At 41.3% G+C, this 26,224-nt stretch overlaps 1 protein-coding gene across 5 annotated transcripts in view; it reads left to right on the forward strand.

Moving 5' to 3' along the window:
- Positions 1-26,224, forward strand: part of LOC145988574 (uncharacterized) — a 95,378-nt gene that overhangs the window by 29,261 nt on the left and 39,893 nt on the right. The window contains exon 4 of one of the 5 annotated variants that reach the window (XM_083123531.1): positions 24,623-24,705. The exons of 3 other annotated variants lie outside the window; for them this stretch is intronic. In XM_083123531.1, coding sequence (XP_082979657.1) covers positions 24,623-24,635 — 13 coding nt within the window. In that variant the 3' untranslated portion in view covers positions 24,636-24,705. Of the gene's footprint in view, positions 1-12,926; positions 13,007-24,622; positions 24,706-26,224 lie in introns of those variants that run through there. One more of the 5 variants, XM_083123530.1, reaches the window with a different exon arrangement.

Here is a 26,224-nt window from a genome sequence, read left to right on the forward strand (position 1 = left end):
CGAGTGCCGTACAGTTATTGTTTGCTGGACTTCACTCAGGACACACCCGAACCGCTCCGTGTACGATCGGAATTGTTTACACAGTCCGAGGACGACAAGAAAAACGGTATTAGTTACTGTGTGGTGCACGTTCCAGATCCTGATCGATGCCTGACCTTCGACCACGATGAGCAAATTTATTCGCTCAAATAGAAGCCTGTTCCAAACACTTCGTTCGGCGCCACCTAGACTTCGAAGAGCTATTTTAAAGGAAGCCGATCCAAAACTGGTGAATACGTTATCCGAGTGCTGTCTGAACGTATTGAACAACAACGTTCCAATCACAAAGGCGACAAAACGTAAACTTGCAAAGTACAAAAACGTGTTACGAAAATTAGCAACAAAGAGCGTACCGTTACAACAGAGAAAACGTCTTCTCGTACAGAAGGGTGGGTTTCTTCCCGTTCTTTTAGGTAGCGTCATTAGTGGTTTACTGGGTACATTGTTGAATCGGTGAGGAGCGGTATATAAAAAATGCATTACAAAAAATTGATTCTGATGTCCCCGGAGCAGTTTGAAAAAATCAAAGGGAACGCAGCCAACGTTGAATTAACGGGTTTAGATCAGGAAATGCATCGTATATTATATTCCAAAAACTTGGACGATCACGAAAAATGGTCATTGTATCGTCAGACACTGGACAAGTACCTACGTGTGGTACGTAGGAAGCAGGAGCCTTTGACCATACCGGTACTCACGACGACGACGTCGACGACGCCGCCCGAGAAGGTTGGAAACGTAAATAAAGAAGGTGCTACAATATTTAGCGGATTGCCGTGGGTAGAACGTCGTCTGGTGAAAGAGGAAGGTGTGACAACAGCGGGGGAAGAGGACGACGACGACGACGAGGACGACGACGACGACGACATGACGGAGGCGAGGAGAGTAAAAAGAAGAAGAAATCACCGAGACGTACTCCTATCAAATCCCGACTACGAAGTGCACGTGGCACAGCGAGCAGAAAACGGTCGAGACACGTAGCATGGGAACCGTTACGGATGTAAACAAGATCCTGGGTGCAGCGTATTATTCACCGGAGAAGGGAGAATCGTTCACCACTGCAGACAAGTTGTGGAAGGCCGTAGACAAGAGGATACCGAAGAAGCAGGTCCAGGAATGGTTGATGGAGCAGGACACGTACACGTTGCATAGACCCAAACGTGTAAAGTACCCGAGAGTAAACTACAACGTGACCAACATTGATGAGTTGTGGGAAGCAGACCTGAACGATCTTCAAAATCTGAAAAGGTACAATCGAGGTTACAAATATTTACTTACTGTAATTGATGTGTTTTCCAAGCAAGCGTTTGCAGTACCCCTCAGAAACAAAACTGGTGTAGAGGTAACGCGATCATTAGGTAAACTTCTCCGAGAGTGTAAACGGAAACCAACGGTGTTACAGACAGATGCGGGAACAGAATTCACCAACGTTCAATTCCAGAAACTGCTGAAACGAGAGGGTATCGAGCATCGTATTCCTAAAAACGCAGACGTCAAAGCAAGCGTGGTGAAACGTTTCAACAGGACATTAAAAACACGTATGTGGAAATATTTTACCACACGTGGGACGTACAGGTATATCGATGTTCTGGGAAAATTAGTTCGAGGTTACAACAAATCGTATCATAGAAGTATAGGTATGAAACCTGTCGACGTCAACGAACATAATGTGTATGTGGTGTGGAAAAATTTACAAAAAGGTTCGTCGTCGAGGAAACCAGTGCCGCTTGTCGCCGACGCAAAATACAAAAAAGTGTTTCGTACAGGAGATACGGTACGAGTGAGTAAGGTGAAATTACCTTTCGAAAAGGGGTACGTACCGAATTGGAGTCGTGAACATTTCAAAATACACAGAAGAATTCAGCGTAAACCTGTTCCAGTTTATCTCGTCGAAGATCTCCGAGGTAACGTGTTGGACGGTTCGTTTTACACGGAAGAACTACAGAAAATCATCGTTCCCGAAGAGAAAGAGTACAGGATCGAAAAAATATTGCAACGTCGGAAACGAAACGGGCGAATGGAATATAAAGTGAAGTGGCTGGGGTATCCTACGACATTTTCGTCGTGGGTACCTGCAGAAAACGTTCATCGTGTGTCGCCGTAGTAGGAAGGGAGAAAATGGAAAAGATAGAGAGATTTTACGTGCGTCTCTTCTCGAACAGTTCGATGGATATTTTCCCTCGAAACACAATATCCCATTTTACAACAAAATTACCGGAAACAATAGAATTGGACGAAAACTGGGAAGTGGGATTGGTGGAGGTGACATATCCTCTGTATTTTGACAACGTAGTACGGTTGGATGAGACGAGGTCGTTGACGTTTCCGGTTATGCAGTACGCGAATGTCGGTGAATTTGCTCAGGTTATGTTCGGAGATATGAAAAAGGAACCAAACAAACGAAAATACGTGGATGGTTTTATAAACGATATCGAGTCTATCTTTGGAGGAGGAGTATACGGAGAAGAGGAACCTTCGGTAAAAAGACATAAAAGAGCAGAGGGCGACGGCGGCGGCGGCGACGACGACGACGACGGTAGAACATTTACGGTGTTACCTATTGCCAAAGAAACCTTGGTGGCCACGGTCGCTGCGGCGGCGAACGAAAACAGCATTTTGTATTCGAGACCAAAATCGTACGATTTTCCTCATAACGTCAACAGTGTGAAAATTTTATCCACAGCGAACAGAATTAAAGTGGGCCGAGACGTGATCATGAACCTACCACCGCAGCTGTACACCTCGACGAAGGAACTACTAGCCAACATCCACAACCTGATTCCCGACAGCCTGAGTACGGACGAAGTGAAAGACGTGATGATCGACACGGCAAACACGTTACGACAAGTCCTGTACACGATGGAAGAAAAGAAAAACGTAGAGGAGGAAAAGAAGGAGGACACATCGACGCCGTCAACGGTCACACCATTCAACACGCAACTGATATGTGTATACTGTGATTTGATCCCATATCAAATCGTGGGGGATGCTACAGCACGACTCCTTCGAACCATATGTCATGATTTTGCCGCCGGCGCAGGTAACACCGGTCAGCATGACTTTCGAAATGTGCACTATTACCCACTCACCAGATATTCGTTCGAAACTATCGAAATAGAATTTCGAAACGATAAGAACGAGATTATACCGTTTCACGGGAACAGCTCGCCGTCGATGGTGTTACTGGAATTCCGTAAACGTCCACGTCGTCGACTATACGATTGATAAATAAATAGACGTGCATCAATCGATCCCCAGACAGTTGGATACGAACCCCGATCATGACCAATACCATCGTCGATTACTACATTCGGCAGGCGCAAACAGGTCGTGGAATCGGACCGTATTACCAGGGGCGGAGATATCAACGCGGACATGGGATCCTAGGGTCGTTTTTTCCTTGGTTGTTTCGCGCCGTGAAACCACTTGTGATGTCCGGAGCCAAGACAATAGGACGTGAGGCGTTACGTACCGGAGCGAATATATTAGCGGATGTGGCTACGTCGGACGGAGCAGCTGTACGAGACATTGTGCGGAAACGTCTACACGAAAGCAAGACAAACCTGCTGACAAAAGCCGAAGCTAAATTAAAAAACATGACCGGTTCCGGTATAAATGCTCGGAAACGAAAACGTGTTGGTCAGTCGAAAGTCGGGTGCAAACGTGTGCGTGTCAGTACAGCAGGTAACGAGCGTCGTCGTCGGCGTAAGGCACCCAAAGTAATAAAAAAGAAAAAGAAGACAACCACCCGTAGCACCAAAAAGAAGAAGAAGAAGGTCACCACAGTAACCCAGCGTCGTCGTCGTCGCCAACACGGACATAAGGATATATTTTCGCCGTAATCACCTAGAGACAGAATGGAAGGTGTTGCATCGTCACTGGATATTTTCGAGGAGCCGTGTATTCAAACAGGCATTGTGGATAATTACATAGAGATTTGTCACCCTATAGCCTCGATAGAAAATCAAAATGTTGTAGAATTTGTGAGTCAAGGAACGGACGAGTCCTACAGAGATCTGGCTACGACCAAACTATACTTAGACCTGATAATGACAAAACTGGACGGTACCCTATTGAAATACAACGACCTTACGACAAAACAGTGGGGAGTTGTGAACAATCTGGCACATTCGCTCTTCTGTCAGTGCTCCGTTTATCTGAACGACAAACTGGTTACCTTTTCGAGCACCAACTACCACTACAAGGCTTTTCTGGAGACGGTAATCGGCTACGGCGAGGATGCGGCGAAAACTCACCTCACATCCAGATGTTTCTACAAGGACACAAGAAATGAAGCGAATGCTGCTACAAACGAGGGTTTTGCAAAAAGACGAGAGTTGTTTCAGTGGGCAGATTCCTCCGCCACGGAGAGCACGGAACTCCAGAACCATGTGGAACTTAGCACCAACCTGCATGCGGATTTTTTCAAGCAAGAAAAGTACCTTCTGAACAACGTCGAGTTGAAGGTTGTGCTCACCAAGGCGAAAAACGAATTCATCATGTGGGGAGACACCCCAAACGCACCGGTGACAATAAAGATCAAGCGAGCAATGCTACACATCCCACATTTCAAACTACACCCAACCTACCTGCTGGCACACAGTAGAGCGCTAGAGAAGAGTAACGCAAAATATTTTTTCAAACGATCCGAGTTGAAAACCTTCACCGTTCCGGCCGGAGGAAAATCCCTGACACTAAACAACATCACCAACGGAACAATTCCAACCTTTCTGATATTCACAATGGTTCCAAACAACGCCTTCGTGGGGAGCGGAGACACGAACCCGTTTTACTTGACACCCGAATCCTTGAACTACTTTGCATTGTACCTCAAGGACCAGCTGGTACAGACGGCGCCCCTGGAACCGAACTTTACATCCGGAAACTATGGAGGCATCACACGAGCATACGATACACTCTTCACAGGAACAAATATTTATCATGCAGACAAAGGGCACATGATCACCAGAGAAATGTTTACCAACGGTTACTTCATGTTATGTTACCAGTTGACACCCGATCAATGCGATGACCCGTCATGCAGAAGTTTACCAGATAAAGGGGAGGTACGCATCGAAGCGAGATTCAATTCACCCTTGACACGGTCCATGACGTGTTTGATATACCTCCTCTATAACACTTCGGTGGAGGTCTCAAAAGAGAGGGGCGTCATTTACAACTACTCCGGATGAACACGTACGACATCCACAACGTACTCTCTGGAGATGCTGTGACCGGAGACGTTTTCCACGGTGTTTACCCGAGTGATATTCTCGCCGACGTGGTAGTTACAAAAAAACCAGCAGCCCTCGTTGCTAACACTCATCCGTCCACCAAAAACGGAGAACATTGGGTCGCCGTGTACATCGACAAGGAAGGATACGGCAAATATTTCGACTCCTACGGAAACATTCCTATTCAGCCAGCCTTTGCCCGGTTCATGAATCGAAACTGCATATCGTGGGAGTACAATCCACGTCAGTATCAAGATTTGTTCAGTACCGTCTGTGGTCACTATTGCTGCATATACCTACGCCACGAATGCATGCGAGTTCCCAAACGACCCTTTCACGTACACTTCACAAACGACCATGTCCGAAACGATCACATCGCGATTCAAATGTTTGGTGCGTATTTTTCGCATCCTCCTTCTACCACTACTCCCACCCCGACTAGCTGTACCACTAACCCTAATATACAATGTGTGCAATCATGTTGTAGACTCATCGATCGTTTCTCTTGTTCCTGTTGTTGCAGACATTAAGAAAGCGAAGGAGGTGACTCTCACTGCTCACCTGGAGATCATCTTCCTGGACGACGACGACGACGACGACGACACCAAAGGCGACGGCAGCGGCAGGGACGACGACGACAAACACCTCACAACAGCGACTATTCGACATAAGAAGAAGAAGAAGACAAAGAACAAAAAGCAGCAGAAGAAGAAGAAGAAGAAAACGCATCGCGGACGTCGATAATGGAAACGACGACGACGACGTTCCCGACTGACACCACGATCACCAACTCCACCAGCGGACATTTGATTTGCCTACGGCAATCTCTAGAATACCTGTCACCAACTAAAATTATAATTCTAGGGTACGAACTTGGCGGCGGCGACGGCGATACCAATGGACTAGAGAAGTGTTTCCCGGCAGTGCTGCTACGTTTCTCAGAACGAGATGTGCCCCTCTGTTGGAATATCTTCCGGGACCTGCTGCTCAATATCAACTGGAACCAAATAATAACATTTTTCCAAACAGGTGACGGTTACACAAGAGTACTCCGGGACGGCGACGACCACGTGATGGTCGTCCATACAGACTATTTATTTTCAGAACGCATTCTTGTGTTTCTAGTGGGCGGCCAACGACTTTGCTTGACACAAGATGAACTGAAACGATTTCTACGAGCACGACGCACGCTGGCAGCCTACATGTGTTACTACGAGGGGTTACACCCACAGGCTGCTGCGTACATGCGATACTGTGTCGCAAAACATAACGTCCGTGATGATGTGTCCCACCCACTCGTATGTCCTCGGATCGACCTTCTCAGTGCTGGGCTACTGCGCATCATTCGTGCGCACGTGGCCTCCTGTCTTCAAACATAAATACCCAAAGTGAAATACCCACCCGACCAGTTGTTTTTGGGATCCTGTGGCCGTCGCTCCTACTGCTCGAAAGACCACCCTCGTCACCCACTACTACTACTACTACTACTACTACTAGTATCATCAACAATGGCCGCCGCCGTCGACCCCCGAGCAATTGTCTTCACCGTGGACGACGCCTTCGAGGTTTCCGTTGTTGGCGAAAGGGATGACACTAGGATCGTGTTCCGGAAGGATGGTTCCCGAATCAGTCTCGGCACGGACAAATATACAGAATTAACCAAATCAATGGGACTTTTTACAGACATTTTCCACGATCGTCGCCTAGATTGCAGCAAACGACGTATCGTGAAATGTGTACTTACACCCGACTTCAGCATCATCATTCAGGATTGTGCTCGCAACTTCACGGTAACCCTCCAGGATGGCGGCGAGATCCTGCTGCTGGACGCCCGACAATGGGAGACCTTCATGCACATGTATCACCCTATATTGAAGACCTACTACCGACACTGGCACGCCCAATGAAACCGGAGACTACCAGAACTACCAGAACTACTACTACTACTACTACTACTAACAACACTATATGTATTCTCTAGTATATGAAGCTTGTACGTACTAACACTACAAACAAAGAAAAAATAAATAGTTTAATACACATTTATTACGTTTTTTCATTTCACATGTATATTTTTTGTAGAACCGCAATACGTGCACGGCACAGAACGCAACAATCCGTGGTCTTCACAGCACAAGATGCACACACCAGAAAATGACCACACGGTAGGTAAGCTATCTGTCTCTTATGCACATAACAGATGACACAGTGTTGATTGTCCTCCATGTTCACATTCACCGCAGGGGCGACAACGACCGTTGTGGCGTCGTCGTCGTCCGCCTTTTTCTCCTCTTCTCCATCCACGTCCGAGGAATCGACTGCTGCTGCTGCTGCTGCTGCTGCTCCAGAGATACCTTTGTAGAGTTTTGTAGCTGGAGGTTGCTCCGCGTCGGCACCGTCGACGACCGTGGACGTCGCAGCCGCAGACAGACCGTCTGCGATCATCAGACGAAGGTAGATGCACTGAGGATACCATTTTCTGTGTTCTATCCATGGATTTTCGCCCCGCTGCCATTGGTACAGACGTAGTCCACAGTAGTAGCATCGAACCACGTCCCCGAATCCACTGTAGAAGAATCCGGCGTCCGCCATTTCCTCCGGTCGAATGGTTATCGACTCGGGCCAAAGTGGACTGTATGTCGACAGGCGACCCTGGTAATCGGCGTAGGTCGGAAACATCGGGTATCTCCTGTTGATGCACACGGAATTTGGATCGGCACTTCCGAGCCTACGTTGCAGTTCGGTACCCAGCGGAGACGTGGTGACAGCGGCGGCGTCCATACCATACACTCTCGTGAAACTCACTACCACTACTACTATTACTACTGCTGCTGATGATACTAACCCAACACGTCCTCCTCCTCGAAAACGGTCGTTTGGAAACGAAGGGGCCCCCCCGCACAATGCCAGGCATGGCCGCAGGCCATGCTTGGCCTTGTCACACACACACACACACACACACACCGGGTTTGTGTCCTATTGTCGACGAAACATATATATCTATCTACCCGATAGGTTACTACTACAGTCTACTCTGATCAACCAAGTCCGAGCGGCGGGATTCGAACCCTCCTCTAGGCTAATCGGGAATCGAACTATCTCCTTCACAACACGTCATCTGGACCCACCTTACGCTATAGTGTACTTCTCGGTCACCAAGTCCGAGCGGCGGCGACGGGATTCGAAACCTCCTCCTCCTCCTCCTCCTCTAGGCTAATCGGGAATCGAACCATTTTGTCTCCACAGAGTATCGAACCCGCCGCCGACGGGACCTCTTTTAGCCAGCAATGCGTCATCTGGATCCACCTTACGCTATAGTGTGCTTCTCGAATCCAAGCGACGGCGGCGGCGGGATTCGAACCCTCCTCTAGGCTAATCGGGAATCGAACCATATTCTTTTTATGTCTCCACAGAGTATCGAACCCGTCGCCGCCGGCGGGACCTCTTTTAGGCAACACAATGCGTCATCTGGATCCACCTTACGCTATAGTGTGCTTCTCGGTCAACCAAATCCAAACGGCGGGATTCGAACCCTCTAGGTTAATCGGAAATCGAACCATTTTCTTCTTATGTCTCCACACAGTATCGAACCCACCACCACCGTCGGTGGAACCTCTAGGCAACAACACTATATCTTATCCACCGCCGCTATTCTGTCTCCCACGGTCGACGATAAATACAAAACATTACATGTAAGGATGCATACCGGACAAGTTAGGTGAGTGGTTTACGTGACAGACTTCGAATTCAAAGGTCGTAGGTTCGAATCCTCATCCCGACAACCACACACCTAACTTGTTCTGTATTTTCACAACCATTACTACATGTTTGTTCCACTTTTCCTCTCTCTCTTTCTTTTTCGCTCACCGCCGCCGCCGCTACTCTCTACTCTGACATTTTAATCTGACCCCATAACATATTACGTTACCATATGTAATCGACCGCATAATATATTACCTACACATACTCGAAACCTACATCAAGACAACTTTCAGTAATTCTCCTTTTAGGTACTTTCTCTACCCGATTCCACTCTACAGCTGACCCACAATCACCACTATTTATTCTGCAAAATATTTTCTTGTTAGCACAATCATACTACAGAACCATCATGGATACACGCTACTCTTCGTCGTTGTCGTCGTCGTCGTCGTCGCAGCTACCAAACACTATCGCTGGTGTAAGTATTCTTTTTCTATCACACAACTTAATTTCATAGGAGAACCCCCGAACAACAACAACAACAACAAAATCTCGGTCAGTGATTTTTTATTCACCTATTGTTGTGTACAAACACATCATCATCATAGTACTCGACACCATCACCATTATTCTTATTTCATATCGTACTTAGCCGCAAGATTTTTATCGACACCTACAAAATTTTCTTTACGAAAAAATTTGTACAAATCATAGCTGCTTCGTAGGGTCCAATGGGATTTTACAGGATCTTGTAGCACATTTTGAAAAAAAACATCGATCTCCGGACTTTCCTTCCGCATCTGCTGCATTGTTGTATACAGGGCGATCAAGCCTTGTATCTCCTTCTCTATGCGCATGGCGTTCGCTTCTAGTATCTGAAGAAATTCGTTCGTGTGCTCCCTCTGCACAATGTATTGCAGATAGTACGACGTCTCGTTACTATCCTTGCTGTCTTGCTCGCAAGGCTCGCCTCGGTGTGTTTTCTTGCAGGGTAGGCAATACTCCCCTGGGAAATTTTGTGATCCTCCTCCTCTTGGTGATGGGCCCTGTGAATACAAAACAAATCACACTACTTCATCCATCTCACACACACATACTTATGGTGATTTTGTTTTCTGTCCAGGTTCGAACCGTGGACACCTTACAGAGAGATACTATTGAGGTGGACGGACGTGTCATCTGGCAGTCGTCATGCGTATTGGAACGTCGCGCTGACATCATTTATTTACCATTTGCAGCGACTCCTAATGACGGGGTTCCTCTGAATCTGCCACCACCACTACCTCCCCATTTACAACCTTCAGCGCCCCCACTTTGCCCTCCACAACCTGAATCACAACATCCTCCTCCTCCTCCTCATCTAGCACGCACCTCCACATTCGTCCCGCGGACCAGCATCCCCGCCGCAACCTCTACTATATCTCGATCACCAGTAATGGCATTATATCCAACGGGAATAGCAGCGCATACAGCGGCGATCAAACAAGAGGACCCTTTACCATTGGTGTGCAAACGATCACCAACCTCTCCATAAGGTAAGTAACAAACTGTTTAGACACACACTCACCATACTATATTCCGTACTTTGTTTATTCTTTGGCGAATAAATCTGATGCTAACAGTGACGGGGACGAGGTGCTCGACGAATCTTCCACGGTCACAATTGAATCTTCCTTTTTTTCGTCTTCTCCGTCTTCTTTCGTATTCTCTGAACTTTTCGTCGACACCACTTCTTCTTCTTCTGTCTCCTCTTTTCTTTCTGTCAATGAGGATAACATAGATGTTAATTTCACACGTTTATTCTCACTGCCAGGAAAAAATGAGGAGTACAAACCCTCTTTCGATTGAGCATGTTGGTCAAAAAAACTGCCGAACACACTATATATCGGTAAATATTTATCTTTTTCCACATAATGACACTCAACTAAATTCATATCATCCGGCATGTCCCCCATGAACATATCCCCTATTGTGTCTCTCGGTGTCAGACGACCATGAAACAGACTTAAATAACCCCACACCGCATTCCACCCATACAGAAATTCGTCGTGCGCAGCATCCATAGCTTCCTTTAAGCGCGACATTTTACCCGTATCCAAAATAAAACAATTTTGGAAACCACCCACTCTTCCTATCGTATGCTCACCCACTTTACATCTAACAAACTCCTCCAAAGTAGCATATAGAGTACCTTTCGGCATACTTATATGCTCTAGATCTAATTTCAACGGATTACCTTTTCTAATTTCATATTGCGTCGTACATTTTTTTAACGACCACACTTCCTTCCCAAAATTCACCCTCTCCCTCTCCATACAAACACACTTTTGCCTGAAATTGTCTTCCGCAGCATGAATGTAGTACGGACCACTTAATTCCCCGGTCCGTAACATCTCGCGAATCACAGACTCATCATCAGTCACGAAACTAAAATGATTATACGCAGGTAATCTATTGTGGAGCATGAACGACTCGCACATACGAACTTTTTCATTTTCCACATTCGTTTCGAACCTACATTTCTCGCTTGGTCCGTAAAACCATTTCGCCATCGAAAACGGATCGGCGTCATCGTGTTTACCCATTGTTATTAACATCTCCCCTTTACCACCAATCTCCACGTCCACACAGAAACGCCAATATAACATGTTGTTCGGCATTTTGTTTGACCTAACACAATCAATCGAAACAAACAAACCTTCAATCCAACCTGTAACGATACAAAACATTTATATTATTACCATACTCTAACGTACCACTCGAACCAAACACATTCTCCCCCCAATACCACATATTTACCTACTCGTCGTTACTGCTAGAACCTGCTGCGGATGCAAACAAAATCACACCACACATCGACTCTGTACTCTCAATATATACACTTACGCCAAGGACACATTACCCAAACAAATACCGACAACACCACTTACGTATTCACGGAACGCACTCCCATCTACATCTTATGCTCACAACCTTGACAACATACCACGGACCGGACAACCTTGCCGCACCTCGCACTCACCTTGACATTATCCCTCCGACGACGACGACAATTCAAACCACTTTTACTAACCCACATTCCCGAGCGTCGCGCAACGCACTACAAAGCTGTACCGACAAACGCCTCCGGCTCCAGACTCGCCGGCCTTGCGAAACAAACATCTCACTCACCTTGTACATGTTCCCCCACTCTTAAACAACCACATTCCCGGCTGTATATACTCTAACACTCATTACCTATTCAGTTCACATTTTACTCGCCTTTCCTTCTCCTCAATAACGAAAACACATTCCAGATTTATAACTACGTCTTATTTATTCTTCTCTATCACTCGTTTCAGATACCGCCTGCCATCAGCACGGACCTTACCATGATCTACACGAATCAGCACCGCCAGGGAAACCGATGTACCACCTATTCATCACCAATAAACTATAACATCTACAGCTTTGTATTTTTTTTTCACAACACCTACGTCAACGACACACACACACACACACACACGCACACACACACACACACACACACACACACACACACACACACACACACACACACACACACACACACACACACACATATGTTTTACTCATACCTTCTAGAACCTCTGTCGCCCGGATAGCTCAGGCGGTAGAGCATTAGGCTTTTAACTTAATGGTCCAGAGTTCGAATCCCTGTTCGGGCGAAAGCTTTTTTTCAAACAACGTCGTCATCGCTTCTTATGCTCATCTACAAACTCCTACGCTTTCGGATACTTACGTAACCTCACGTACGATTGCGTCATACTCGCCTACACCCTCCCCCATCGTTCAAAGTTAAATATCTACCCTCATTTGCATAATTTCAAGGTAAACAACTTTTATAGACCATGATACAACTACTCTGTTCAATGTGTCTTAGAATATGCATTGGGTGCAAACAGATCGCAAGTTGCGTGTTTCCTTTTTCAGGCTGGCTTACAATTCAAGTCGAGGAAGAGTATGGACTGCTCCCTGGAATGGGGAGGGTGTGAATTAGAAGTTGGTCGGAGGAAGGAAAACTACATTTTTACGATGTATTTTACACAGCCGAACCAAAACAAAATTTACAGCCCCACTTATTTTTTCTTTTTGTGTGCGCGTGTGTGTGTGTGCGTGCGCGTGCCTAGAAAGGTAAGATTTTCCGAGAGATCTTATCTTACCAGTTCATCTTGTAACAGACAATGCTCTAGTAGAACCTTATTAAATCCTACATTCATTGTGCTCGATTATCTCCCGATAATCATTATTGGTGCAAATTGCAATAACAAACCCTTCGAAATAATTACCTTTTTCCCGGGAACTGTGAAAGGTCGTTGTATCGAGAGTTGACTGTAACAAATATGAAGGTAAAATTACGTCAACACTTAGCAAATACAAATAACTACTATATTTACTGCACTATTGCAGCTTGACTCACGTAAATAATGTTTACACTTAATTTTGTCATTCACTCCCAGTTACTAATACAAGCTGTCTGAAATGTCCTCACTTCCATCCATCTTGTTCGATATTCCCATTACCTTAAAACTTTTGATCACCATTTCTAGAGAGATGGAGTTCCATCCCTCACGAACCCCATTCACAAACAATCGGCAGCGACGCATGTTTCACCATCCCGCTTGGTGAGAGTTCATGCTGCGTTGATGTCATCCATCTATTGTAAGCATCATGCACTGCGACCTTGAATGGACGGTTGATAACTTTGCTCTCTCCTATCCTATGAAAAGCCTAACATCTGGAAGTTCAAGGTTGCATGGTAAATGCAGCAGCTATGAAAGCAAGGAAAATCTCATTTTTATGATCTACTAATGAATTTGAAATGAAATACGTAAATGTTCGTCCGACACTAACAAAGCCATTTCTGGGACCTGAATTGTACTGTACATTCTATAAGAGATATATTTTTTTGTTGCTTTTACCCATCATAAACGAGGGTGCGTATTATACATGCGTAAATATGATACTTGATTTCACAGCAACTGGTCTCCTCGTCGAGTGTCCAATTGGTCTGGTGAAATCACGTCGAATGTGCACAGAACCTTAATACCTCATCAAACTCTCAAAAAACACAAGTACGCTTCTCATAATGCATTCTTTTTCATGGACAGTTTCCCAATAATTGCATAGTAACTAATGCCACTTTTACTACGATCTGACTACCTGACTAACTGTCTAACATGAAAAGGTCCCTGGGAACGATCAAGTCTGTTCGCAATTTGTACTGGCGTATTCCCCTCAAAAAAGACAAGATAATTCATGTCTAAAGTAAGAATCACGAGCCTTCCGACCTTCTGTAAACAACCGTCTCACTTCGAGTAACGTATCACTCCGCGCCAGCTGTTCGTGAATGGTGCGGCCATCATATGCTGCTCACTCGCAACCTTTAATTTTACGTGACATGGAAAAACATATTCTTATTTTAACTGATAATCTACCCATTGAAGTATAATAACTTTTCTACAAGTGATTAAATACGTGTTCTTGTTCAAGAATGAACATATTTTTCTACGCCAAAAGTTCAATTTATCTGACACTGGGTTAACAGATCCCCCTTCCCCCCTCCTCTCTCAGTATGACACCGCCAAAGTTATACAAGAGAGAGAGATTCGTTTCAGTAATTCAAGCCTTTTGGTTTTATTTCCACCAAATTATTGCCAACATTGTTGACATGTGGAGTATTGTTTTCTCCTTTGTGTAACAAATATACCGCCAGTTTTAGCAGAAGCTAAACAAAGATAAGCCGGGTAATAAAAATAGATTGTTTATCTTTCTCTCGGTTTCTCGTGCACTAGAAAACAGGAAGACGATAATAAGCACGTTACGCACGTCTCATGCAAGTAATGTATTTTCTTACCTTGATTCAGTACTTCCTTTTTGAACTTGAGGCATTTTCGGCGCTAGACTACATCCTGTCAGGGTACGGTATGTCAAATTTGCTTGCCAAAAAGGAACTCAACGTGGCACAAGAGGCGATATAACGTCGACTGCTAAAATTGGGGAGATCGTCATCAATCATCACTATCAACATCTTCTCCACAGTGGACAGGATGGCTCTTTGATTGAAAGAATACGAAAGCACCTCGCATTGTATTGCGCTTATCTCAAAATCGGTGTATTTGTTTATACGAGCAACAACGTGTTTTTTTCGCGGGACTCACTACTTGACCGGTCTTTTTTTCTTTCTTTCACCACACCGAAAACACAAAGACGCAGACGCATGATTACACTTGGACACCAACTTCACTGCCTGCTCAGGAAGCATAAACGTTAAGAACAACCTGCTTCTTGCCACTTTTCAAACGGTTGTATTTCCGAAAGACTACTCTGAAAACACGGGAGACCTTACTGCACGCATGGAAGTCGCCATGTTCGAAACTGGCGCTATTTTCTTGCTGTTCACGTGATCGATTGTAATTTATACAATAATCACGTATTATTATTATAAACAGAAACCTTTAATGAAAATATATTTTAAAATGTATAATCCAATGTAATTTACACGTTTTTCTTCCATTAGCGTACTTTCATAGAACGGACTACATGATGTGGAAGAAATCCGTTATTAGGCTGTTGCCAACCACAATACTTCTCACTAAGTCAAGTACAGAAACGGAAGTGGTATGTCGATTGTCGGCATATGATAGTGTGATTTCACATTTTCAGTGACGATCCTCCGGGGATAGGGAAGGGGGTGGGATGCAGGAGTCGATCTATAATCCAGAGGTGTTCACCATCCGGATGGTGACATCCTCACACTCCGGAATACTTTTGAGGGTGAAGGAGGGCAGGCCATAGGGTGAGGGAGGTTGATTTAAAATGAACACCTCACAACAAGAGAGAAGAAAAATGTGACAATATTTAAAAATTCACCCCCAAATATGCATTTTATTTTATATGTAGTGTACAATAAAATGTGACTGCCTCAAAATATTTCTGTATTCTACAGTCTTCTTTCCGCACTTTTATGCTTCTCTAAGTTGCCGTTTTAGTTTCCCTTGGTGTCTTTGCTGCATAATTATTAATTTAGTCAATCAAATCATATGTATTAGCTTATTTTCATTATCTATAATAATAAATAATTATATTTTCCAACATCAAATAAATTTAATGAAGAAACCCCGGTTTCAAAACGTAATTTATCTCATGTGCCACATTCTTCTAGCAAGGTTTTTTCAGTAAAATATAAGAGAAAATTAATCCTTTGGTACGGAACCGTCTTACTTCTGGGGGATAAGATGTACAATTTGTATTTCATTTTTTAATTTAGCGTTGCTTTTCTTCCACTTTTGGCTAATCCCGATGATGAGAATGAGGGATCGTCAGATGAAATTGATGAACGGACACTCACAAATAACACCCATGCCAGGATTCGAGGCAGGGAACTTCGGTGATGAGTCTGAAAATCGGCCACCAGGCAAGATGTACACTGCTTATTGCGCATCTGTTGACAAATGAAATGTTTTTACACTTTGTAGGCTATGTGGATTATTATTTTTCCATAAGTTTGCAACACTGTTAGGGTACACGTGCTTTTGTTTACAGAAGGTCTTAAGTTCTATGATTCTCACTTTAGCATTTGTAACACAACATAAGAGTTCATTTGCAAAATCTGTAAATGGCACAGTAATCAACACTAGTTCCTGACTCTGTTCCTTGACAATCCAGTTAGTGGGTTTCCATTTTGATCGTCTTCTCACTCGAGTTTTGTGAATGTAGTTAATGCCCAATTTTCCCCCACGTATGTCTTCACGCTATCGTAGTTCACGTAAGAATGCTCTCGCTGCATTCTCTGGCAGTACTGTTTCTAGCTTCGTGAGGTAGATGAAGGATGAAGAGTGAGCAAAAAACTTTCTAAAATTGCACTTCAATTGAAATATTTTACTATCGAGCTACTTAGAAACACAAATATGTTACCAATTTGTATTTCTAGGTGTGCTATATGTACTGAATATAAAAATTTCTAGTGTTTCATTATGTTTTTGTATTATTATTGTCCGAGACAACACCATGACTTTCCCTTTGCGAGAATATAATTCATGTTTATGTTGCTCTATCATGACAAAATTGAGAATATGAATGATCAAAGAATTGTGCTTAGCTCTTTTCTCTGTTCTTGATATAGCACAAATAAATATACATTTACCTTTCCCTAGTTAGGTTTTTCTTTTGCCCTAGTATCAAAGTGAATACAGTAAGTTTCATGCACAACCTGAAATAAATATGTGGAGTGTAAGATTGTACAGCACAGAAATCTGGATGTCACAAAAATTAGGGAAATGTAATTAGAAGCTTTTGAAACACTTTACAACACCACTAGTAATCAGGAGTTTCTGGGTTGAATACCCGCTCGAGCTGCATTGTGTTTCGGATTCCAATTTTAACTTCAGGTTGTGACGGTGTCACTCTCCCGAGACTCTACCATCACAATCATGTGACATCTATGACTTCATTCTGTGGATTTGTACTGTTACTCATTAATGACATGATGACCTTTGGATCATGCATCAGCAGCGACACCTACTGGTGCTTTGCAAAGCAGAAGAAGAGCGTAATGAGACACATCAGAGTGTGTGTTCGACATTCTCCAACAGTCAAGTTCTTTGCCGGGCACTCTATCTCTTGGTTGAGTGCAACCCCATTGAGTTGGGCTTCGTCGAAACTAATACTTCGGCATTGAGGTGTGTATGAGAGGAAACAACTGGATCTCTCCCCTGAGAGCAGTTTCAGGTTTTGCGTGGAGTATTAGAAGATTGAAGTTCTCCGTGTGAATACAGTGCTTAATTTGGACTCCCATAGCTGTTGTCCTAGTGTCCAGATTTTGACGACTGCCACCTGCCTGCCGTGTTTCCGAGAGAATGGTTCCAGAGTTTGCAAGAAGCCTCCTTGTTCCAGATCAATGCCCATGGTTTTAGAGCGGAATCAAGAGAGTAGTAGAGGCCAGTTATGATGAGGTGAATAGATTCGTCGCCCACGACGTTGTCCAGTTCCAGAGGCTTCCCACAGAGAGAATATTCCTAGAGAGACAAGTTTTAATGACGTGAAGGATACAAAGTAGATGAACGTTCCAATATTACAGGTATGTCGTCAAGTGGAGTGATTCCTGTCAGTGTCTGTGCGGAACTATAATTGTTGCGATGTATTTGAAAACCTCATTGAGCGAAGTTGGGTTTTGACCGAGATTGGAATATATGTGTGGGAAATAGGAATGGAATGCTGAGTTCAGTCCTGTTTTGATTAATTGAGTTATATTGCACTCTAAGTATTATTGGCAGAACTTGTAATATTTCCGGGGCGATTTCCCTTGGGGCCCAGGAAATCTCAGTACGAGGTGAACCTTGTAAATGTTAAACTCTTCGAGTTAAGCTCACCATTATTAAATGTTATTGTTATAATGTGAACCACTGGGTGTCATTTCGCTTTATTGCTAGTGAAAGGGTAATTGTTTCCAGTTAGTGAATGGCTTTCAGGAGAGTACGATAGTAATTAGCTTCCGGTCTCCACTCAGTGGGTAAAGATTTGCAATTGTTAACAAGCTAGTGGAGAGGGATATTGTACGCCTCGCTTGAATTGAGCGGTTTCTCGGTGTTCTTAGCATACGTCTTGTTTCTGTCTTTGAATCCGAGTACCCCTCATGGGCAGGCGATCCATATATCCCACCTTGAGTCCATTTGCGGTGGTGGTCGCTCAATTGACAGTGCATTTTGGTACTTTCGGCCCCCTCCGCAAACTTGAACAGCACTACTTCCCTGGCCAGTGCCTTGAAGGTTGATTCAGATCTAATTAAATTACCCTTTCTGTGCATAAAGTGGCCTTAAAAACAGAAAGACATTTGAGAAGCACTACATTGGCTACATTTTGCAGCAGTATATTTTTCCACTAAAACATGTATCAATGTTTATTAGAAATCTTTCCAGGATGAAGGATAAGGTAGCTGATGTTATTTTTTCTTAAAACATTGGTTGGGATTTAATGTAGTAGTTGATATACGCGATTGTGAGTAAAGTTTATAAAGTACTAAACCTACTCATTATACAATAATTGTCAGGAATGATATGTACCAGTAATTGTGTTTATAATTCAATACCTGCCATTGACTAGATAGTTGCTGTTTACGTTCTTTTAAGCTTCAAAGCTGCTATTGTATTGAAAACAATGACGCCTTCTCCTTTTAATATTAAGAAGAAAACTGTTTTATTGAAAGGCACAAATTGTACCAATACTAGACACAATGTAACAATGATGTTTACTGTTCTAGTTAGATTAAATCTTTGCTTTGTTCAATGAACATCCTCCGTTTTAAAATTTATTTAGAGACATAAATGTTATCGTGGGTCATTTTAAAGGGGTTTGAACTTATTCACTTTGGGTTTCCTTTCTTCTTTACTACTTTTATTTAATTTTTTCTTTTCTGAAAATTGAGGGGGGACAGTGGCCCCGTCAGCCTCATCTGCATATACCAGTGGGTTCTGGAATGAGAACATCACATGGTTCATGCACAGCATATGATGACCCTGAGTAATGCTGAAAATAGGTTTGCATATGATGATTGAATATTTTCTGTCAGATTTCAAGTGAATTTTTCCATAAATGAAAAGTTTTTCTGCAAGAAATAACGATGCACAGAAATTCGTAATTTACATTTCTTCATATGTAGTTTCAGAATGCACTTCCATGTTTTTATTTGTTTGGTCACTAATACGCATAAACTAGCATCATTCTACATGCAAATAATTATTATTTAAGGCTTATGTTTTGTTTCAGTATAAAAACCTTTTTGCAATGTTTGGAATTTTCAAACCCCATTGCATCTACCTAGGCTTAATGTGCTTATATGCTCTTCATGTAAGGAATTTGGAGCCATTGTGGTCTAGTCGGTAGGGGGTGTGAGTGCCACGTTAGAGACCCAGGGTTGTGCCTGCAACCTTGGGAGGTAAAGGCAACCAGAGCATGGTGCTGAACACATCACCTCCAAAATGGCGGAGGTGGAGCCATACACCCACAACCCCTTATATGTGCCTCACGGCATGGTGCAAAGTGCACAAAGATCCTGTTCTTTTTTTTCACCTTTGCTTGTAAGGAATTTAATATATCACTGGCAATGATATGTGAATCCTTGCTGCATTGCTTAGAGTGTTGGATGGAATATTGAGTTTATTGAGCAATTTTCACACCGAAAGTACCCCTGAGGGGCATTGGTGCATGTACATTACAAAATACAACATGTTGACATCGCACATAATATATATCTATACATCAATTTGGCAGAATTTTTTATAATATAACATAATATAATAGTAAAACATACATTGACAAATTATTTCTTGAAGTGAACTAGTGCTGTAAAAGTACATATTACATATTTTATATAATCTAAATTTATTTTATAAGTTTTTAATTCTTGAAATTCTTGAACTGAATATAATGTGTATTCCAATAATAATTTTTTCACTTTACTTTTAAAGATTGTGGATCTTCCAAAATTTTTGTAACTTTTTGGTAATATATTGTATAACTGGATGCCTGAGTAAAAAGGTCCCGTTTGGTATGCAGTTAGCCGCTATTTTGGAATGTGAAAGTTATCTTTTTGTCTGGTATTGTAATTGTGAGTGTCTTATGTTCTTTGGATAGTTCGATTTTGTTTCGTGTATGAAAGTAAGTGTTTCAAGTATGTACAAACTTGGAAGTGTTAATATACGGAATTTTTTGAAAAGAGGTTTACATGTATCAGTTTTGTGTGCATTTGCCAAAATACGCAATGCTCTTTTTTGAATTTTAAAAATCCTCTGCTATTGAGCCGAGTTCCCCCAAAATTGGATACTTCAACCGTTTTCATTTTTCTGATTTCTTACTTTGCTTTCTGATTTTGCTCTTGCTTTGATTGTATTACCTGATTCGGCTTACGAGCTCTGGGTTTATGGCACCAGACCGACCAGTCACTCGCAAGTCTTAAGTTAGCTAATTTGTGTACTGTAAAAAGATTAACACAAAAGGAAATAAACCACTAATACCTAATTTTTACCTTGTATTTGAAAATAAACCTTAAATTCCAATATTCACTACAATTTACACTATAAACAGTGGTATCAACTTTTCTTCTTATGCTGTTCTTAATGCCAGAGAATGTGATGTGGGATTATAAAAAGTATTTTCGCGACGCCCGGATAAAGTTTGATCAATCGCGGGGAACTCGCAACGCGACGTCCGAAGGCACTACTCCTAACCGAGGAAATCTTTCCGCACCGAGAAAGTTGATGTTACTCCTTTTCTGTTACCAACCGCACTGTTCTCGTCCTTTTAGCATCACTCGCACCATTGCAACTTTAAGACTGTGATTGGTCTTAGCATAATCACACCATGCAATGTTGACCAATAGCATTCAAGCTCTTACCTGCCTAGCGACAGCTTCCATTGTGCCACTATGCAAAACCCACTCACTGTAATTCAACACTCTTCCTACGCACTATTCCTGTTCCTTGAAATCACCCTTTCGTCCTACGTGTGCGTTATTTTACGTGACCCAAAGTAATCGGTCACAATCTGCCCCTCCCTGGGCAAAAATAAAAATTTCGAGTCAAATGAGCAATTTTTATTTCTGTAGGTTGGTCCTAAATGATCAGTTCTATTTACTTTGGTCACTTGACTTCCTCGGTTGGTCATTCACTTTTTGAACACTCCTCGCATAATCACTACACACGCATCATCATTCCCTATCACCACATTGTGTTGGCAAAATTTATATTTAAATTTGACATTTATTTTATAAAGCACAAAATATAAAAGTACAAGAGATTATACAATATTAGGTAAATCCCTTATTTTCCACCATCCTTTATCCTTTGAAGTAGTACACTGTTTACCTAATAATAATTAATACATAATAATATATCAAGTTCTTATGAAACACATTTCTCTAAATACACCAATAATATAACAAATACATAGGAACCTATATTCCAATTTTTATCTAAAATATAAAATTATCTTTTTTTTTTTACATACAATAAGTCGACAACACCCTTCCTTTCATTACACTTAAAAAAAACATTTCACATTCTTATCCTAAAAATTAACCTTTAAACATATTAACATTTATACAAGCAACTACACTACACTTTTCTTTTCTAATCAACTACTTACTAAATATTCTTCGAATTCTCATTGAAAGCTCTAAAACTTAGTACCTTCTAAATTCAAATGAAAAGTATTTTTCGGTTTTCAAAACCTAGCCTATTACATTGTAATATTCAATTTTTTACAGTACTCAATTTTTTTTCCCTTCAACATCTCCATAACTTCAGGTTTTCTACATGTTGGTCACTTACCAACTCCTCAGTATCAGAATCTAATAGATCAAAAACTCCATTTCTAGTTCGTTTCATACAATAATAAGGCCCTCTAAACAAGTCAAAATATTTAGCAATCTCTTTATCAATTAATGAACTATGCTTATGAGTCTTTAAAAATACTAAATCACCTTCTACAATTTCAGTTCTACCTACTTCTTTTTCAGCATGTTTATCTACAAATTTCCGTCTTTTTTCACAAGTTTTGACTTTCACCATTTTTAGTTTATTACTCCAGTTGACATTAATTTCATTTCCGATTCCAAATGTAGCTTTCAAATTTCCATCAATCTGTTCATTTAAATGTACTGAGACAGGAGCTTCTCCTAAAGTTTCATTTATGGAATAATTCAATAAGTTAACAATTGTACTAACATACAACGGCCAATCTTTATGCATGTCTTCACAATATATTCTCATGAGTCGGTTAATCTCCTGGTGAGTACGTTCTACTAAATTGGTTTTAGGATGATAACTGCTACAGTAATATATCTCAACACCAAACTCTTTCATTTTCTGTTTGAACTGTTTACTAATAAAACAAGACCCTCTATCGCAAATCAATCTTTTCGGTATACTCAAATGAACAAAGTAACAATTAACCAGCTTATCCAGAACTTTTTCTGTAGTAGCGTTTGGTATAGCGTAAGCAACTAAATACCTAGAAAACCCATCCAAAACTCTTAACAAAAATTTCTCTCTACGAGGCCCAGTAGGTAACTGGCCTTGCAAATCTACAAATACTTGCTCCCTTACGGTATTAATGACATGCATACCCAATTTGGCTTTAACAGGGTGTTTATCTGGTTTAGTTTTCGCACAGATAACACAGTCATTTATCCAATTTCTCACATCCTTTCTCATCCCTCTCCAAACAAATGATTTTATCAGCCTATTTACTACTTTATCAACACCTAAATGTCCACATTGATCATGATAAACCTTAATCACATCGGCTACAAAAAATTTTGGCAAACACAATCTCCAATTTTCCAGAAAATGGTAATTTCTAGTCAACAGAACACCCTCTTCTAGTTTATAAAATTTATTTACATTTATTATTCTTGATCTCACAACATTTCCCTCTTCATTTTCCAAAATACTAATGATTTCCTTGAATCTCTCATCTTCCCGTTGCGCCTGTTTTAATTGTTCCTTAGAAAAAGGTAAATTTTCAAGTTTCAAGTTACCAATTGTGTTAACAAACACTTTTTCTATTTCAAATTCCGGGTGGTTTCTTGACAATAAATCAGATAAATTATTTTCCACTCCTCTAACATAAGTTACTTTAAATTTGTGTTTTCCTAATTCTAACGACCATCTACACAATTGCAGATTCCAGTGTTTAGCTGAATTCAGCCATTGTAATGCTTTGTGATCAGTTAAAACCTCAAACTCTAGACCTGATATATACATTTCAAATTTCTTTATGCAAAATAACACTGCTAGACATTCTAATTCAGTATTGCTGTAATTTTGTTCAGCTTTAGTCAATTTTCTACTTACATAGTGTATCACCTTCTTACATTCACCCTCCATTTGAAACAAATAACCACCAATAGCGACTGAAGATGCATCACAACTAATATAGAATTTTTTGTTAAAGTTAGGGTGACATAACATGGTTTCATTAGCAATTACCTCTTTCATTTTATCGAAACTTGCTTGTTCTATGGCTCCCCATTGCCATTTCTTATTTTTATGCAACAAATCAGCTATAGGAGCTATAATATTGGAAAAATTAGGTACAAATCTCTTCAACCACGTGAAACTTCCCAGTAACTTCTGTATCTCCTTTTTGTTTCTAGGTTCTTGCAATTCTAAAATGCTTTTTACTTTTTCAGGATTGGCCCTCACACCAGAACCAGAGATAAGGTGTCCTAAGAACATAACTTCCTTCTTACAAAATTCTGTTTTTCTTAACTTAACTGTCATTCCAGCTTCGTGCAATTTTTTCAATACAATTTGCAAATGTTTTACATGCTCTTCAAAAGTACTATCAAAAATTAATAAATCGTCAACATATATTATACAAAATTCTGACACATTTCCCAAAACATGATTCAAAGCACTAGTAAAGGCAGTAACGCCTGTCATAATTCCAAAAGGTAATTTCTTAAATTTGTACATTTTCCCCTCAAAAATAAATGCCATACATGCCTTACTATTTTCTGTAAGTGGTATCTGAAAATAACTTGCCCACAGATCAAGAGAGGTAAAATATGTCTTTCCATTGAAATTTAACAAAATCTCATCTAATTTAACTACTCTGTTTTGTTCTAGTCTTATCTTTTGATTGGTTGCACGAAAATCTACCACAACTCTTTTTTCATCACTTCGAGGCTTAGGCACTACCAAAAGTGGATTTAAATATGGTGAGTGACCAAATTCTACAATATTATCTCTCTCCCACTGCTCAATTTGTCCTCTCACTTCATTTTTCAATGCAAAAGGTACAGAATAGAATTTTCCCACAAGTGGTTCATCGTCTATTAACTTGATGTCATATGTAAACTTATTACAAGTCCCCGGTCTATCAGAAAAAACAACTATTAGAGGAGACAATGCATCCAACAACTCCATTTTTTGTTTACTAGTTAATTCTTCAGAAAGTTGTATTCGTTCCCGCAAATCATTCACTGTAGCATCTCTTTGGTCTTTTAACTTTCGCAGTTGGCAACACTTCAGCTCTCTCAGTATATTTCAAACAATCATCTCTCTCCACTTGTACGCGACTCACATTGGCTTCCTTTTCACATTCTTCCTCTTCATATTGTGTGGGTAAAAACTTAATAACGTTTCTTCCAACTTCCGTATTAAAAAACATCTTCTTTTCTTGAAAGTCTAACACCCCTTCTATCGTAAACAAAAAATCGCTTCCTAATATCACTGGTAGATTAAGATCTTTAACCACTACAAACTCCATCAATAATTCAGCTCCTTTCAGGTTAAGTATAGTCACTGTTTTTCCTAGCACTCTAGATTTATTTTTTCCTGTGTAGTCAATCAAAATTAAATTATCTACTTTTGTTAATGAAGGTCTTGTCACCTCAGATGTGACCTTTTTCCATGTCTTCTCGGACATTATCGAAATCATACTTCCGGTGTCTACTAAGCATGTCACCTGAAGTTTAGTGACCTCAGCTTTCACGCAGACTGAATGTTTAATCTTTCTTCTGTTAGCCGAACTATTCAAAATTTCTTCATTAAATGCACTATCTTCATCCACTAAATCTTCATACCACCTCACGTCAATTTCACACACTTGTAATAAACTCTTTTCAAAAAGCATTAGAAATTCTCTCATTGCTACTTCATTCCAATGCACCAAGCCTTGTCGATAATTATAACCATTTCCCATCGTCTTCTCATATTTATCTAAGTTAATTTCTCCGTTATCCTTCAAAAACAAACTATCTAGGCTGAGCACTTGAACTTTTTCTCTTTTTCCCAACTCTTTAATCACTCTGTTAAAGAATGTAAGTTTTTTCCAATGATCATAACTGCTATCATCCGCCACTGCAGGCACAGGAGGAACCGTACACAAAACAATCTCTTCACTCTTATTCTCCAATAAGTCTACTAACTCTACGTAGGATTTCTTAAAATCTTCATTTTTTCCTCTTTTTAAGACATCATTTGTACCTATTAAAACTAACACTTTATCGAACTTGATGCTATGTTCTATTTTCCTTAATTTTTGTAACAAGTCATCAACTTTACAACCACTCTCACACAAACCGACATATCTTCTTCCTTCTTCGTTAAATTTCACTGATCTGTTTAACACAACGTTTCGCAAATCTCACTAATTGACTGTCTCCCATCAATTCATAATCTTCAAGTACACATTTTTTCTCAACTTTCTCCACTGCTGTTCTTTGT

The sequence above is a fragment of the Lepisma saccharinum genome, chromosome 6 (genome assembly GCF_977018435.1).
Source record: "Lepisma saccharinum chromosome 6, izLepSacc3.1, whole genome shotgun sequence".
In the NCBI taxonomy this organism is placed as follows: Eukaryota; Metazoa; Arthropoda; class Insecta; order Zygentoma; family Lepismatidae; genus Lepisma; species Lepisma saccharinum.